Here is a 15,736-nt window from a genome sequence, read left to right on the forward strand (position 1 = left end):
ATAAGCGGTAGAAAATGGATGGATGGATGGATTTTTTACATGAGGTTTCCTGTTCGTTTTATCATCTATCATTACACCCAAAAATGTGTTTTCTTTTAGATTTTCAATATCTACTCTGTCTATTTCTATTTGTGTTTGACTTTCCCTTCTACTGATACCAAATAACATTATTTTAGTTTTACTGAGATTCAAAGATAGTCTGTTAATGTCAAATCATCTTTTTAATTTGCTCATTTCGCTCATTTTGTTAGCTTCTGTGTGTTCTATCCTGAACACACAGAACATTTTCAGCTCCGTACACGTGTGTTCTCATATCTTCACGTATTGATTCCTGTTGGTTAAGTAGCTTACCCAGTTCAAGACCAACCCTCTGATGCCATACTGTTCTAATTTGTTTATTAAGATATTATGATTGATTGTGTCCAATGCCTTTGTTGTCTGGGAGTGTTTTATTTCTATTTATGAATTTGTCTAATCTGTCTAACTTTTCAATCATTTTAGAAAATTGTGGAAGTAGAGAAACAGTTATGGAGTTTGTAAACTGGTGTTTGTCTCCAGTCTAATAAATTGGTATGACTTTTGCTATTTTCATTTTTTCTGGGAATTTGCCTGTTTGAAATGATAGGTTGCTGTTATATGTTAAATGTTCTAAAATCTCTTCAATAACTTTTTTTTATCGTTTCCATAACAATTCCGTTACAATCAGTTGAGGTCATAAATACAATTTTTTTCACAATATTGATTTCCTCTTTGCTCACACCTTTGAGGAACATTGTGTTGGGATTTCTGTCTATAGTGTCATTCAAGTCCACAAATGACTGGAATCGTTTCCTTCAGATTTGGTCTAATGTTATTGAAGCTTTCAACCACTTCGTTCATTTTGTAATTTTTTACATTTCCATCTGAGGAGTATTTAGGATAGTCCTTAGCACCATTTTTATAATGCTATTCACAAAACCCAAAACCAGTGAAGTTGGCACGTTGTGTAAATCGTAAATAAAAACATAATACAATGATTTGCAAATCCTTTTCAACTTATATTCAATTGAATAGACTGCAAAGACAATATATTTAATGTTCAAACTGAGAAACTTAATTTTTGTACTATTGACTTTGTTTGAATTAAACAATATAAGAGAATAAGGAACTGTTGATATTGTTGTCAGTAGCACTCAATATAATTTTTTTATTTTTATTTTTATTTTTATTTTTTTTACAGTTATTACATTTGATTGGTATTGGTATTGGTATCAGACGATCTCACTCATGGATGATCAGTATTGGTATTGGCAGCATTAATTGAAACATCCTTATAATTTATCGATTTTATCAACTAATCGTTGCAGCCCTGGAATAATCTAATTAGTTTTACGTACGCTACAACGCCATTACCAATATGTTTGAAGTAACGTGGCATGTATGTCAACAAGACATACCGTATTTTTCGGAGTATAAGTCGCACCGGAGTATAAGTCGCACCGGAGTATAAGTCGCACCTGCCGAAAATGCATCATAAAGAAGGAAAAAAACATATATAAGTCGCATTAATCACGAATCACATTAAGTTCACTTCAGGAAGTATCTGTTTACAAGGGCAAGCAAAATCACAGAGTAAACTTAACACATAACACGGAAGTACACCCAAACAACTCCCACTAAAACCACTAATACTACGACTACAGGGGAATAATGAACAACATTTCAAAAAGTGATTACGCAGGGAATCCTACAATACCTCATTTGTGGACAAGGAGAAATTCAGCCATCGAAGAACATTCAATCTTTATTACCTAATAACACCATGTATTCAACACTGTTCACTCCCCACAAACTGACAATGCTGGGCTAACCAAGCTAATGGTAGAGCTAATACTATTCTCTCTGGACCCTCGCTGACGTCACACGTCGCTTGGCAACAGGCACCGCCTTTTAAAAGGCACACACTCACACTACACTCTGCTCTCATTAAACATCTTTCAACTGCCTATACTTGATATTTAAAAAAAAAAAACTTCAGTATTTAATTACATTTATTAATGAGTAATTCCGGTAGTAATTAAATTACTTTTTTGGGAAAGCAACTAATAACTCTAATGAATGACTTTAAAAGTTATTTTCCAAACACTGCCAAGGACTGACTGAAACAAATGGTATTTCTCTAGAATTGGAGACTAAAATCACTGACAAATGTGTGGACTTTGCTCACCTTCTTGACTTTGGCCTGCTCCTTCTCAGATTCTTTCTCTGCCTTTTTGGCCAGTCTCTCAAGTTGCTTGGAGGTAAACTGGTGGACAAACGGGAAAAAAAATGAATACATCACATTGTCGTAAAGCACATTGAAACATACTTCCATACATACCTTTAATTGGAAAAGTGTTTCTGCAGAAGAGCAAAAGGAGAGCATTGACTACATTAACAACGGCACAATCAATACTTTATCCATCACACTAAATACAAAACATACGTCTAAGATTGAATCTTTTCCATTTCAAGGAGGGTTTGTAGAGAATTGAATGGAGGCGATGCAAAAAGGCTAAGAAGCAGAGGAGAAAAACATTCCAATTTGTTCTTCCTGTCCAAGTTACCTTCATGATGTCCTGACTTCACAACTCTGGTTCTAAATACAGTGAGTGTTATTGACAACAGACATTGCAGGACTACGACATGTGCAAAGGACAACTTAATGAATACATTTACATGTACACTCTGTGTTGTCCATGATATCGCTTCCTATGCTAAATGAATGCTAATTACTACCAGACTGGAATTATACAGGAAGGTATTTGTCATTTTTGATGGAGCACAACTTTACATGAAAATGTGTACTTTGTGCATATTAGAGTGCAGTACTTCGTACACAACGTGCTAGGCTGTGTTTGGAACTTTAATTAGTATTATTATTGGAACCCTCGTGGTCCTCCATCCATCCATCCATCTTCTTCCGCTTATCCGAGGTCGGGTCGCGGGGGCAGCAGCCTAAGCAGGGAAGCCCAGACTTCCCTCTCCCCAGCCACTTTGTCCAGCTCCTCCCGGGGGATCCCGAGGCGTTCCCAGGCCAGCCGGGAGACATAGTCTTCCCAACGTGTCCTGGGTCTTCCTCGTGGCCTCCTACCGGTCGGACATGCCCTAAACACCTCCTTAGGGAGGCGCTCGGGTGGCATCCTGACCAGATGCCCGAACCACCTCATCTGGCTCCTCTCGATGCGGAGGAGCAGCGGCTTTACTTTGAGCTCCCCCCGGATGACAGAGCTTCTCACCCTATCTCTAAGGGAGAGCCCCGCCACCCGGCGGAGGAAACTCATTTCGGCCGCTTGTACCCGTGATCTTGTCCTTTCGGTCATAACCCAAAGCTCATGACCATAGGTGAGGATGGGAACGTAGATCGACCGGTAAATTGAGAGCTTTGCCTTCCGGCTCAGCTCCTTCTTCACCACAACGGATCGATACAGCGTCCGCATTACTGAAGACGCCGCACCGATCCGCCTGTCGATCTCACGATCCACTCTTCCCTCACTCGTGAACAAGACTCCGAGGTACTTGAACTCCTCCACTTGGGGCAAGATCTCCTCCCCAACCCGGAGATGGCACTCCACCCTTTTCCGGGCGAGAACCATGGACTCGGACTTGGAGGTGCTGATTCTCATCCCAGTCGCTTCACACTCAGCTGCGAACCGATCCAGTGAGAGCTGAAGATCCTGGCCAGATGAAGCCATCAGGACCAAATCATCTGCAAAAAGCAGAGACCTAATCCTGCAGCCACCAAACCGGATCCCCTCAACGCCTTGACTGCGCCTAGAAATTCTGTCCATAAAAGTTATGAACAGAATCGGTGACAAAGGGCAGCCTTGGCGGAGTCCAACCCTCACCGGAAACGTGTCCGACTTACTGCCGGCAATGCGAACCAAGCTCTGACACTGATCATACAGGGAGCGGACCGCCACAATCAGACAGTCCGAAACCCCATACTCTCTGAGCACTCCCCACAGGACTTCCCGAGGGACACGGTCGAATGCCTTCTCCAAGTCCACAAAGCACATGTAGACTGGTTGGGCAAACTCCCATGCACCCTCAAGGACCCTGCCGAGAGTATAGAGCTGGTCCACAGTTCCACGACCAGGACGAAAACCACACTGTTCCTCCTGAATCCGAGGTTCGACTATCCGGCGTAGCCTCCTCTCCAGTACACCTGAATAGACCTTACCGGGAAGGCTGAGGAGTGTGATCCCACGATAGTTAGAACACACCCTCCGGTTCCCCTTTTTAAAGAGAGGAACCACCACCCCGGTCTGCCAATCCAGAGGTACTGCCCCCGATGTCCACGCGATGCTGCAGAGTCTTGTCAACCAAGACAGCCCTACAGCATCCAGAGCCTTAAGGAACTCCGGGCGGATCTCATCCACCCCCGGGGCCTTGCCACCGAGGAGCTTTTTAACTACCTCAGCAACCTCAGCCCCAGAAATAGGAGAGCCCACCACAGATTCCTCAGGCACTGCTTCCTCATAGGAAGACGTGTTGGTGGGATTGAGGAGGTCTTCGAAGTATTCCCTCCACCGATCCACAACTTCCGCAGTCGAGGTCAGCAGAACACCATCCGCACCATACACGGTGTTGGTAGTGCACTGCTTCCCCTTCCTGAGGCGGTGGATGGTGGTCCAGAATCGCTTCGAAGCCGTCCGGAAGTCGTTTTCCATGGCTTCCCCGAACTCCTCCCATGTCCGAGTTTTTGCCTCCGCGACCGCTGAAGCCGCACACCGCTTGGCCTGTCGGTACCTGTCCGCTGCCTCAGGAGTCCCATGAGCCAAAAGAACCCGATAGGACTCCTTCTTCAGCTTGACGGCATCCCTCACCGCCGGTGTCCACCAACGGGTTCTAGGATTACCGCCACGACAGGCACCAACTACCTTGCGGCCACAGCTCCAATCAGCCGCCTCGACAATAGAGGTGCGGAACATGGTCCACTCGGACTCAATGTCCAGCACCTCCCTCGTGACATGTTCAAAGTTCTTCCGGAGGTGGGAATTGAAACTCTCTCTGACAGGAGACTCTGCCAGACGTTCCCAGCAAACCCTCACAATGCGTTTGGGCCTGCCAGGTCTGTCCGGCATCCTCCCCCACCATCGCAGCCAACTCACCACCAGGTGGTGATCGGTAGAAAGCTCCGCCCCTCTCTTCACCCGAGTGTCCAAAACATGAGGCCACAAATCCGATGACACAACTACAAAGTCGATCATAGAACTGCGGCCTAGGGTGTCCTGGTGCCAAGTGCACATATGGACACCCTTATGCTTGAACATGGTGTTCGTTATGGACAATCCGTGACGGGCACAAAAGTCCAATAACAAAACACCACTTGGGTTCAGATCCGGGCGGCCATTCTTCCCAATCACGCCTCTCCAGGTTTCACTGTCGTTGCCAATATGAGCGTTGAAGTCCCCCAGTAGAACGAGGGAATCACCCGGGGGAGCACTCTCAAGTACTCCCTCGAGTGAATCCAAAAAGGGTGGGTACTCTGAGCTGCTGTTTGGCGCGTAAGCGCAAACAACAGTCAGGACCCGTCCCCCCACCCGAAGGCGGAGGGAAGCTACCCTCTCGTCCACCGGGTTGAACTCCAACATGCAGGCTCTGAGCCGGGGGGCAACAAGAATTGCCACCCCAGCCCGTCGCCTCTCACTGCTGGCAACGCCAGAGTGGAAGAGAGTCCAGCCCCTCTCGAGAGAACTGGTTCCAGAGCCCTTGCTGTGCGTCGAGGTGAGTCCGACTATATCCAACCGGAACTTCTCTACCTCGCGCACTAGCTCAGGCTCCTTCCCCCCCAGCGAGGTGACGTTCCACGTCCCAAGAGCTAGCTTCTGTAGCCGAGGATCGGACCGCCAAGTGCCCTGCCTTCGGCTACCGCCCAGCTCACATTGCACCCGACCTCTATGGCCCCTGCTATGGGTGGTGAGCCCATTGGAGGGGGGACCCACGTTGCCTCTTCGGGCTGTGCCCGGCCGGGCCCCATGGGGACAGGCCCGGCCACCAGGCGCTCGCCATCGTGCCCCAACTCCGGGCCTGGCTCCAGAGGGGGGCCCCGGTGACCCGCGTCCGGGCGAGGGAAATCTGAGTCTCGGTTCTTGCATTTCCATAGAAGTCTTCGAGCTGCTCTTTGTCTGATCCCTCACCTAGGACCTGTTTGTCTTGGGAGACCCTACCAGGGGGCATGGAAGCCCCCGGACAACATAGCTCCTAGGATCATTGGGACACGCAAACTCCTCTACCACGTTAAGGTGGCAGCTCAGAGAGGAGCCTCGTGGTCCTGTTCTACTTTAAAGGCACTTGGCAATAGTCTTTTAAATCGAAGGTCTCGGAAGGACAGTAAAAGAGGATTTTTTTTTCCATAGACATTAATAGAAACATTAATAGAAACACTGAAAATAATCTATCATGTCAAAAACATCGCATGCAACACATTAATGCACATAAGAAAGTTGTGTTTTCAATGAGGCCAACTCGTTTTGGCTTGTACGATCTCGCGAGGGGACATGGGAGTAAGAAGGGAATGATGTACTGAACTGTGCAATCTACTAATAAAAGTTTCAATCAATCAATGATGGCCGTCATGCTAACAACATTGCAGCGTGAGACTTTATAGCAGCTTGTGACACATCTCTTAAAGAACATTTATTTTAATTTTTAATTTTAGACATTAGTTCGCATCGTTAGTGTGAACCTAGATCAGTGGTTCTTAACCTTGTTGAAGGTACCGAACCCCACCAGTTTCAGATGCGCATTCACCAAACCCGAACCGTAATCATAAAATGATGTTGTTATATTAAAGAAATACTAATAAAGATATATTTTACAAACAGAAAGTTACAGGAATGTACACATGATTCCATGTTTACATCTCATTGTGCAACATGTGAATGTTTTAGTGGGAACTAAATGCGATATCTGAAAGGGATACACATTATTTCCAAAGTAGGACCCCCACCCAGACATATAATACTAGTACACAGCTCATGAAAAACAATATGTTATAGTCATTGTAAGTGGGCCAAAACACTTATATTAGAAAATAGTCTCATGGAAATGACTGCTGTCATTTGATTACAATAATAAAACATTGAACTTGTTATTTAGTCAGGTTTGGGACAGGTGTGCTGCAGGTGTGACCACAGTGCATGTGCACGTCTGACGTCGCTCACATGTGCTCCACTGAATCCTCAAGGAGTTTTTGCGTTTGCTCACACATATGGAAAATTAGAGGGAACATTGTTTGGGGTATCCATAATACGCCAACAGGGAGAAGTTTTTATTTACAAGATGAGTCGGGCGTGTCTTGACCTCCGCAGCGGAGGCTCTGCCGAACCCCTGAGGCCGATTTACCGAACTCCTAGGGTTCGATCGAACCCAGGTTAAGAACCACTGATCTAGATCAAGCTATTTTCCCCATCGATTTTTTGTGCATCCCTAAAACCTACCCAACAAATTCCAAACTGTTCATGTCTTTGTAAGGGTGTAAGTTACAATATATGGCTCCATAGCTGACGCCACTAGTGAGGTTTGCTGGCTGATGCTGACTTGATGGATTATTTTTTGTCTTCTATTGATTTATATTTAAAAAGTTACGAAAAAAAGTACAAAGACCTTCAGTAGTTTCTTTAAAACAGAACAAAACAATGAGGAGTCTAATGATAACTAGAATTTGCAATTCCTGTATGAATTGCATGTAAATGCCCTATGTGCGCAAGCCGCCAAACCGCCAATACACGTAAGTGGAACTGAAATGCTTGAATGTCCTGGGTGAGTGGAGTGTGTGGATGTTGGAACGGTTCGAATTGGTTGAGAAATGTGGCATATGGAGAGGTTTGTATACTGCCCATTCATTTTCAATGGGGGGAAATTATTGTAAAATCCCAGGTAATCACGGAATTTTCGGAACCGGGAAACATGCTGGCTTGAATGTCCAGGATAAGTGGAGTGTGTGGAACAGTTCAAATCAGATGAGAAAAGTGGAATATGCAGTAGATTGTATGATGCCTATTCATTGTCAAAGGGGAGAAAATCCTAGGAAATTCTGTGAAAACCGGGAATTTTGTTTTAAGTTTGATATATCGTAAGAGTAGTGTGGGTGGATAGTTGAAAGGTCGGAATTGGGTTTAAAAATGGTGCAAAACTTAGAGAATGTAGGGCATTGTAGAACTATTAATACATCCGTTCATTTGAATGGGAATTTCCCATTCAAATGAATGGACTGGGATTTTTTTGAAAATGCCCCCCGCACACCTCCAAAAAATAAAAAAGAGACAAGCGGTAGAAAATGGATGGATGGATATTGATACTAGCACAATTGTCCTAGAAAATATGAATGGGTTGGTGTTAGAATTTTTCAAAACGGTTGAAATTTTTTTATGAAGTAACAGTTTGAATTTGTATTTCGGAATACCAGGAAAACAGGGAGTTTGTATGAAAAATAATAAGAACAATTGTTATTCCAACCAACAGGAATGTTTTGAAGGTGGAATGGTCGGAAATGGTTGAAAAATGTGGAATGTGAAAACTTTCAGGAAGAAGTGAAAGTAGGGCTTTGTAAAACAATTTTTTTTGAACTTGTGAAATAGTGGTTTGATTGTCTAAGGCAGGGATGTCAAACATGCGGTCTGTGGGCCGGATCATGCCCGCAAACACGCTCAATGCGGCCCGCGAGACAAGTTTGCTAAGTGTAAAATTGAGCTGCATTTTTAAATTAAAGAAACTACTGTTCTAAGTGTGTCCACTGGATGTCGCAATAGTAATTCTGTTAGGCAAGCAAATAGTTGTCAAGTATACCAAGCAAGAGGTACACGCTAAAGCGGGGCTGCGACTCTTCCCCCTTGACACATCGTAAAACAAACAGGAGTAAATAAACAATTGGTAACCCTATTTAAAATGCTGCCTGAGACACTGCACATTGCTATAGTTCTGTGAAAAGTATTGTCTTCTGTGCAAATTTAAAGAAAGTGAACAATACTGTCAGTCTTAAGTTTTTATTGTTGGTTTGTTGAAATTGTTCACACATTGCACAGCTTTTATTTTTATATCAATACACAGTGATGCCTAGAAGGCAGGGAGTAACGCAACCCTTTTGAATAGTTTCTACCTCAGTTTGTATGGTTTTTGAGTTAACACAGGATTAATACGTGGAAATGACAAATGAGGTAGTTGATACATGGAAGAGTTTTTGTTTATGCTTTATTTTGTTTTTTGTTGAATCCTAGATGGGCTGCGACTTAAAGTTTATTTGCTTTGTAGATACACTGAGATTGAGTTCATTGTGTTATTCATGGTGTTGAAACGGCACCACTTTTTTCCCTTATAAATTTCAACTAACTTGAAGTGTTTTGTCAAGAGGATTATTTGCAACATGTACATTTCAGAACGTGCTTGTTCTATTTTGGGCAGAAGTAAAACAAAGAAAACAATCTGAAGTTGTCATAGTTGTATTTTTAAGTTATAATGCCATGATTTTACACGTCCGTCCCACGTGGGAATAGATTTTTCTCAATGCGGCCCCTGAGCTAAAATGAGTTTGACACCCCTGGTCTAAGGTGAGATGAGTTGCTTGGGATATGAAATATGATATGAAATGGATGTCCGCTAACTTTTGCAACTCAACGCTAAGAAAACGAAAATGCTGATTATCGGTCCTGCTCGACGCCGACACCTATATTTATACCTATATATATACCTTAACATTTGACAACCAAACAATTACACCAGGCGACTCTGTCAAGAATCTGGGTATTATCTCAACTCTCTCATTTGAGTCACACATTAAGAGTGTTATTAAACAGCCTTCTTTCATCTGCGTAATATCGCTAAAATATGTTCCATTTTGTCCACCACCGACGCTGAGATCATTACTCATGCGTTCGTTACGTCTTGTCTCGATTACTGTTACGTGTCATTTTCGAGTCTCCCTATGTCTAGCATTAAAAGATTACGGTTGGTACAAAATGCGGCTGCTAGACTTTTGACAAGAACAAGAAAGTTTGATCATATTACGCCTATACTGGCTCACCTGCACTGGCTTCCTGCGCACTTAAGATGCGACTTTAAGGTTTTACTACTTGTGTATAAAATACTAAACGGTCTAGCTCCATCCTATCTTGCTGATTGTATTGTACCATATGTTCCGGCAAGAAATCTGCGTTCAAAGAACTCCGGCTTATTAGTGATTCCCAGAGCCCAAAAACATTATGCGGGCTATAGAGCGTTTTCTATTCGGGCTCCAGTACTCTGGAATGCCCCCCTGGTAACAGTTAGAGATGCTACCTCAGTAGAAGCATTTAAGTCCCATCTTAAAACTCACTTGTATACTGTAGCCTTTAAATAGACCCCCCTTTTAGACCAGTTGATCTGCCGTCTCTTTTCTGCTCTGCCCCCCTCTCCTGCGTGGAGAGGTTATTAGGTGACCACAGATGACGTGCTAGCTGTTCAAAGTCGGGACCCGGGGTGCACCCGGGGTGGACCACTCATCTGTGCATCAGTTGGGGACGTCTCTGCGCTGCTGACTTGTCTCCACTCAAGATGATCTCCTGCTGGCCCCACTATGGACTGGGCTCTCACACTATTAACTAGATCTACTCGACGTCCATTGCACCAGTCACCCACTGGGGGGGTTCCCCACATCTGCGGTCCCCTCCAAAGTTTCTCATTTTATCCCATTGGGTTACGGTAAGTCTTTTCTTGCCCTGATGTGGGATCTGAGCCGAGGATGTCGTTGTGGCTCGTGCAGCCCTTTAAGACACTTGTGATTAAGGACTATATAAATAAACTTTGATTGATTGATATGTGTGTGGATGGTGTAACAGTTCGAATCGGTTGAGAAATGTGGGAATTGTGCAATTTTGAAAAATGGCCTATTCATTTTCAATGGAAAAAATGTCCCGGGAAAAAAGGTATTCTGGATAACCTGAGATATTTTATTTTTAATTTTTGGACGGAGCTCACAAGTCCCAGTCGAGTCAAACGTTTTGATACTTGAACAGTTCTGATCACATGAAAACTGTGGGCTGTGCGCCGGCAAACATTGGCGGCGGATTAATAATAATAAATAGATTACTTTTGGGTGTAGAATTGTAGATGTGTGAATGTTGGGCATTCATACAATGATACTATCAAAAAATATGTGACTTCTTTATAACCCATGCACATGGCCCTCAACAAGGTGTGTGTAAGAAAACATCTTACCAGAGAAGGGTAATCTTAAATCTTGAGTCACATTTTTTAAACTCCTTGCCGCTATAGTCAGCCAATTTTAACATTTGGTGAGACACTCCTTGAACTGCGGGTGATCACTCAATCTGGCTTCAATTAAAGATTGCATCTATGTTTAATTTGGAAGCCATGTTGTACATTGGTATTTTATGATACATAATGAAGTACAATTCATAATATCAGGTAAAATCCCAAGAGGCTTCTCTTTGCATTCTTTTACACTTACCCAACCCAGGCACTAGATTAGATTAGATTAGATAGAGCTAGTGCCAAAAACAGAGAAACAAAGAAAATATGTGTACGTTTTGACAGAAACATTTGAGTGGTTCTCTGGTTGCAACCATTTTATGAAGGCTTGACACTCACTGGGCAGAATATACAATGGCAGACGAGTGCCTGTGTAAAAATGAATTATTAGTTGAATAGTAAATAGTAGTATTAATAATGTAGTATTAGTAAAATCGTCTCTCAGTGTGACATATGACGTCTCTGAAGTACTCTAATGTAGCAGCAACATCAACATTCGCCCAAGCTAACAAGCTAAAATTGGCTATCTGTCATAAAACAACCGTTTTGACGAGAACAAAACGAGTTATTTTGATGCTAACTTACCATCCATGTCGAGACGTATTGGTTTCTCGGTGATAAAATGACAATTATTATTTAGCTGCGATCTCGACTTAATTTGTTTTGGTTAGATTACTGTCGTTGACACTTCCTGGTTCAGTGGTGACGTCATCAGCTAACTTCTTCGTGGGCTCGTCATAGCGTCGTTGTGCAACACTGTCACCTATTGGCTATTAAAGCGTCCTACTCTGTACTTATTCAACTACAGGTAAAAGCCAGTAAATTAGAATATTTTGAAAAACTTGATTTATTTCAGTAATTGCATTCAAAAGGTGTAACTTGTACATTATATTTATTCATTGCACACAGACTGATGCATTCAAATGTTTATTTCATTTAATTTTGATGATTTGAAGTGGCAACAAATGAAAATCCAAAATTCCGTGTGTCACAAAATTACAATATTACTTAAGGCTAATACAAAAAAGGGATTTTTAGAAATGTTGGCCAACTGAAAAGTATGAAAATGAAAAATATGAGCATGTACAATACTCAATACTTGGTTGGAGCTCCTTTTGCCTCAATTACTGCGTTAATGCGGCGTGGCATGGAGTCGATGAGTTTCTGGCACTGCTCAGGTGTTATGAGAGCCCAGGTTGCTCTGATAGTGGCCTTCAACTCTTCTGCGTTTTTGGGTCTGGCATTCTGCATCTTCCTTTTCACAATACCCCACAGATTTTCTATGGGGCTAAGGTCAGGGGAGTTGGCGGGCCAATTTAGAACAGAAATACCATGGTCCGTAAACCAGGCACGGGTAGATTTTGCGCTGTGTGCAGGCGCCAAGTCCTGTTGGAACTTGAAATCTCCGTCTCCATAGAGCAGGTCAGCAGCAGGAAGCATGAAGTGCTCTAAAACTTGCTGGTAGACGGCTGCGTTGACCCTGGATCTCAGGAAACAGAGTGGACCGACACCAGCAGATGACATGGCACCCCAAACCATCACTGATGGTGGAAACTTTACACTAGACTTCAGGCAACATGGATCCTGTGCCTCTCCTGTCTTCCTCCAGACTTTGGGACCTCGATTTCCAAAGGAAATGCAAAATTTGCATGGTTGGGTGATGGTTTGGCGTTGTCTGGGTGGGGCAGGGGCGTGGTTTGGGGCGTGGCTAAAAGGGGAGGAGTATATTTACAGCTAGAATTCACCAAGTCAAGTATTTCATAGATATATATATATATATATATATATATATATATATATATAAGAAATACTTGACGTTCAGTGAATTCTAGCTCTATATATATATATATATATATATATATATATATATATACATATATATATATATATACGTATATATATATATATGTATTTTATTATATATATATATATATATTTATTTATTTTATTATATATATAAAATAAATACTTGTACTACTTATATTATATATATATATATATATATATATATATACATATATATATATATATATATATATATATATATATATATACATATATATATATATATATATATATATATACATATATATATATATATATAAATAAGAGAAATACTTGAATTTCAGTGTTCATTTATTTACACATATACACACACATAACACTCATTTACTCATTGTTGAGTTAAGGGTTGAATTGTCCATCCTTGTTCTATTCTCTGTCACTATTTTTCGAACCATGCTGAACATGATGATGCATTCTGTGTGGCACGCACAAAAGTGCTTTCATCAAATGCACTAGATGGCAGTATTGTCCTGTTTAAGAGTGTCACAACATTGCTGTTTACGGCAGACGAACTGCTTTACGGTATACAAAAACGTGACTTACTGTTGATGTGTGTTGTTGCTGCGCTGGGAGGACGTTAATGAAACTGCCTAACAATAAACCCACATAAGAAACCAAGAACTCGCCCTCCATCATTCTACAGTTATAACGTTATTGGGCAGGTATGCTGTTTATGTTGTGGGTTAGCGGACTCAGGTCCTCATGGCCTGAAATTTCGGGAGATTTTCGGGAGAAAATTTGTCCTGGGAGGTTTTCGGGAGAGGCAAGTATGATCACGCCCCCCCTCCACCTCCCGAAATCGGAGGTCTCAAGGTTGGCAAGTATGCACTATGGACTGGACTCTCACACTATAAACTAGATCCACTCGACGTCCATTGCACCGGTCACCCACTGCAACGTTCCCTCTAAGGTGCGCGCCTGCGCAATTGCGCACCGCTTACGCGTCCTCAGCGCACAGCAAATTAATGCCGCGCAGGAAATCAAAAATCCCGTCTGAACTTTAAACAAAATAAACACATTACAATCTATTCTGTATGATTTTGCAATGCAACTCTGTGAGTGACAGGTGACAACAAGAGTGGCCCCAATGAATAAAACAATCTTTGTCAACACAGTTCAATTATCGTCTGTCGAGACACTTCACGGACAGGAATTCCATCAATCACTTTATTGAGCAAAACTGTTTGTAACCACACCAAAAACATGAGTAAAAAAAAAACTTTTATCCATAAAAACTGGTAATTTTGCTGCCATACAAAAAAGGCTTAAACTAACATCCGTCGTTTCGACACACGCACTCATGGCACTTAGCCAGTGCTGCATTTATGGCCACACAAAAAGTCGGACAACCCCAATGCCACACGATGTGTAAATGCCAGGTTGTAACACTCTGACGCCACAATCAGATGTGTGCTTATTTTACATATATTAAGAATGTTAATCTAAGGCTTTTATTCATGAAATATTGTCACTAGATTTCATAAATGCTTATAAATATATGTATTTTACAGACAGAAAGTTACAGGAACTAAATGTAATCTCTGAAAGGGGTAACATTTCTTTTAAAGGCAGGACCCGCAGCCAGACATACAATACTAGCACATAGGTCATGAAGAACATGTTTTTTTGTTATTGTCATTGTAAGAGGGCAAAATCACTTATATCAGAAAATTATTTTAGTAAAACAATTAAATTGTTATGATGTCAGGTTTGGGACAGGTGTGAAACTGGTGTGGCCACAGTGTGCACGTCTGATGTTGCTCACATGTGCTCCACTGAATGCTCAGGGAGTTTGTGCGTTTGCTCACACACATGCAAAATTAGAGGGAACATTGCTCCAGACCATACTTTTTGTTTTTGCTAGACTCGTTTTAAAGCAACAGACTCAACAGTATATAATGCTACTTCTGAACTTGTTGAATGGGGGGAGACAGCAGCAAGACAATTGCTTCATTCCGAGATTAATAATGCAGTCACCGCTCCACCACCAAAGTATAGCTGACATCAAAGTCTTGCGCAGTAAGGATAATTCTAACCCGAATTTCGGAAGATGTGTTTTCATGCGCTACAATCAGAATGACTTTCGGCATAAACCACCCGTCTCCATCGGAATAAAATTTTGATTGTGTGTGATCGGGTCAGAATATTTAGAATGGCGTGTTTACATGAAGCATTTTTATTCCGGTTAGGCTTTTAATCCAATGTGTCCAATGTGTCCATGTGCACATAGCTAGTGTCTGTCTGTCCACCTAGGTGCTTCCCATCACTGCCTAATATACTCCCCTGTCTTTCAGTTTCGTTGCGACTTTGTTGCCATTCATGCCATGTCCTAGCGTTCCATGTATGCACTCTTGCCTTTTTGTTACTGAACCTTGCCTGACCTTTGACCAAGCTTATTGCCTTATGCCTCTGTTACCTCTGCCCTTGTTTGGACTGCCTTCATGTCTTTGGAACCTTGCCTGGAATAAACCTACCTGTGTCAGTTCTGCCAACTCTGCCTTTGAGTCCTTCTTCCATCAGCAAGCATTGGCATAAATGGCATTTATATCGTAAGTGTGTCGTGTGTTTAAATCCAGGCTCAATGACTAATACGTAGACCTGTACAGGATTAGTGTTGGCGAGA

The 15,736-nt window shown here is 42.4% G+C and overlaps 1 protein-coding gene across 1 annotated transcript in view; it reads right to left on the reverse strand.

The window, feature by feature from the left end:
- Nucleotides 1-12,011, reverse strand: part of chmp1a (charged multivesicular body protein 1A) — a 30,875-nt gene extending 18,864 nt beyond the window's left edge. The window contains exons 1-3 of the mRNA XM_061927552.1: nucleotides 11,854-12,011; nucleotides 2,360-2,379; nucleotides 2,207-2,284 (exon numbers count right to left, since the gene is read on the reverse strand). Coding sequence (XP_061783536.1) covers nucleotides 2,207-2,284; nucleotides 2,360-2,379; nucleotides 11,854-11,860 — 105 coding nt within the window. The 5' untranslated portion in view covers nucleotides 11,861-12,011. The remainder of the gene's footprint in view (nucleotides 1-2,206; nucleotides 2,285-2,359; nucleotides 2,380-11,853) is intronic.
- Nucleotides 12,012-15,736: the final 3,725 nt, after the last annotated feature.

Source organism: Nerophis lumbriciformis, linkage group LG35 (assembly GCF_033978685.3).
Source record: "Nerophis lumbriciformis linkage group LG35, RoL_Nlum_v2.1, whole genome shotgun sequence".
Classification (NCBI taxonomy): domain Eukaryota; kingdom Metazoa; phylum Chordata; class Actinopteri; order Syngnathiformes; family Syngnathidae; genus Nerophis; species Nerophis lumbriciformis.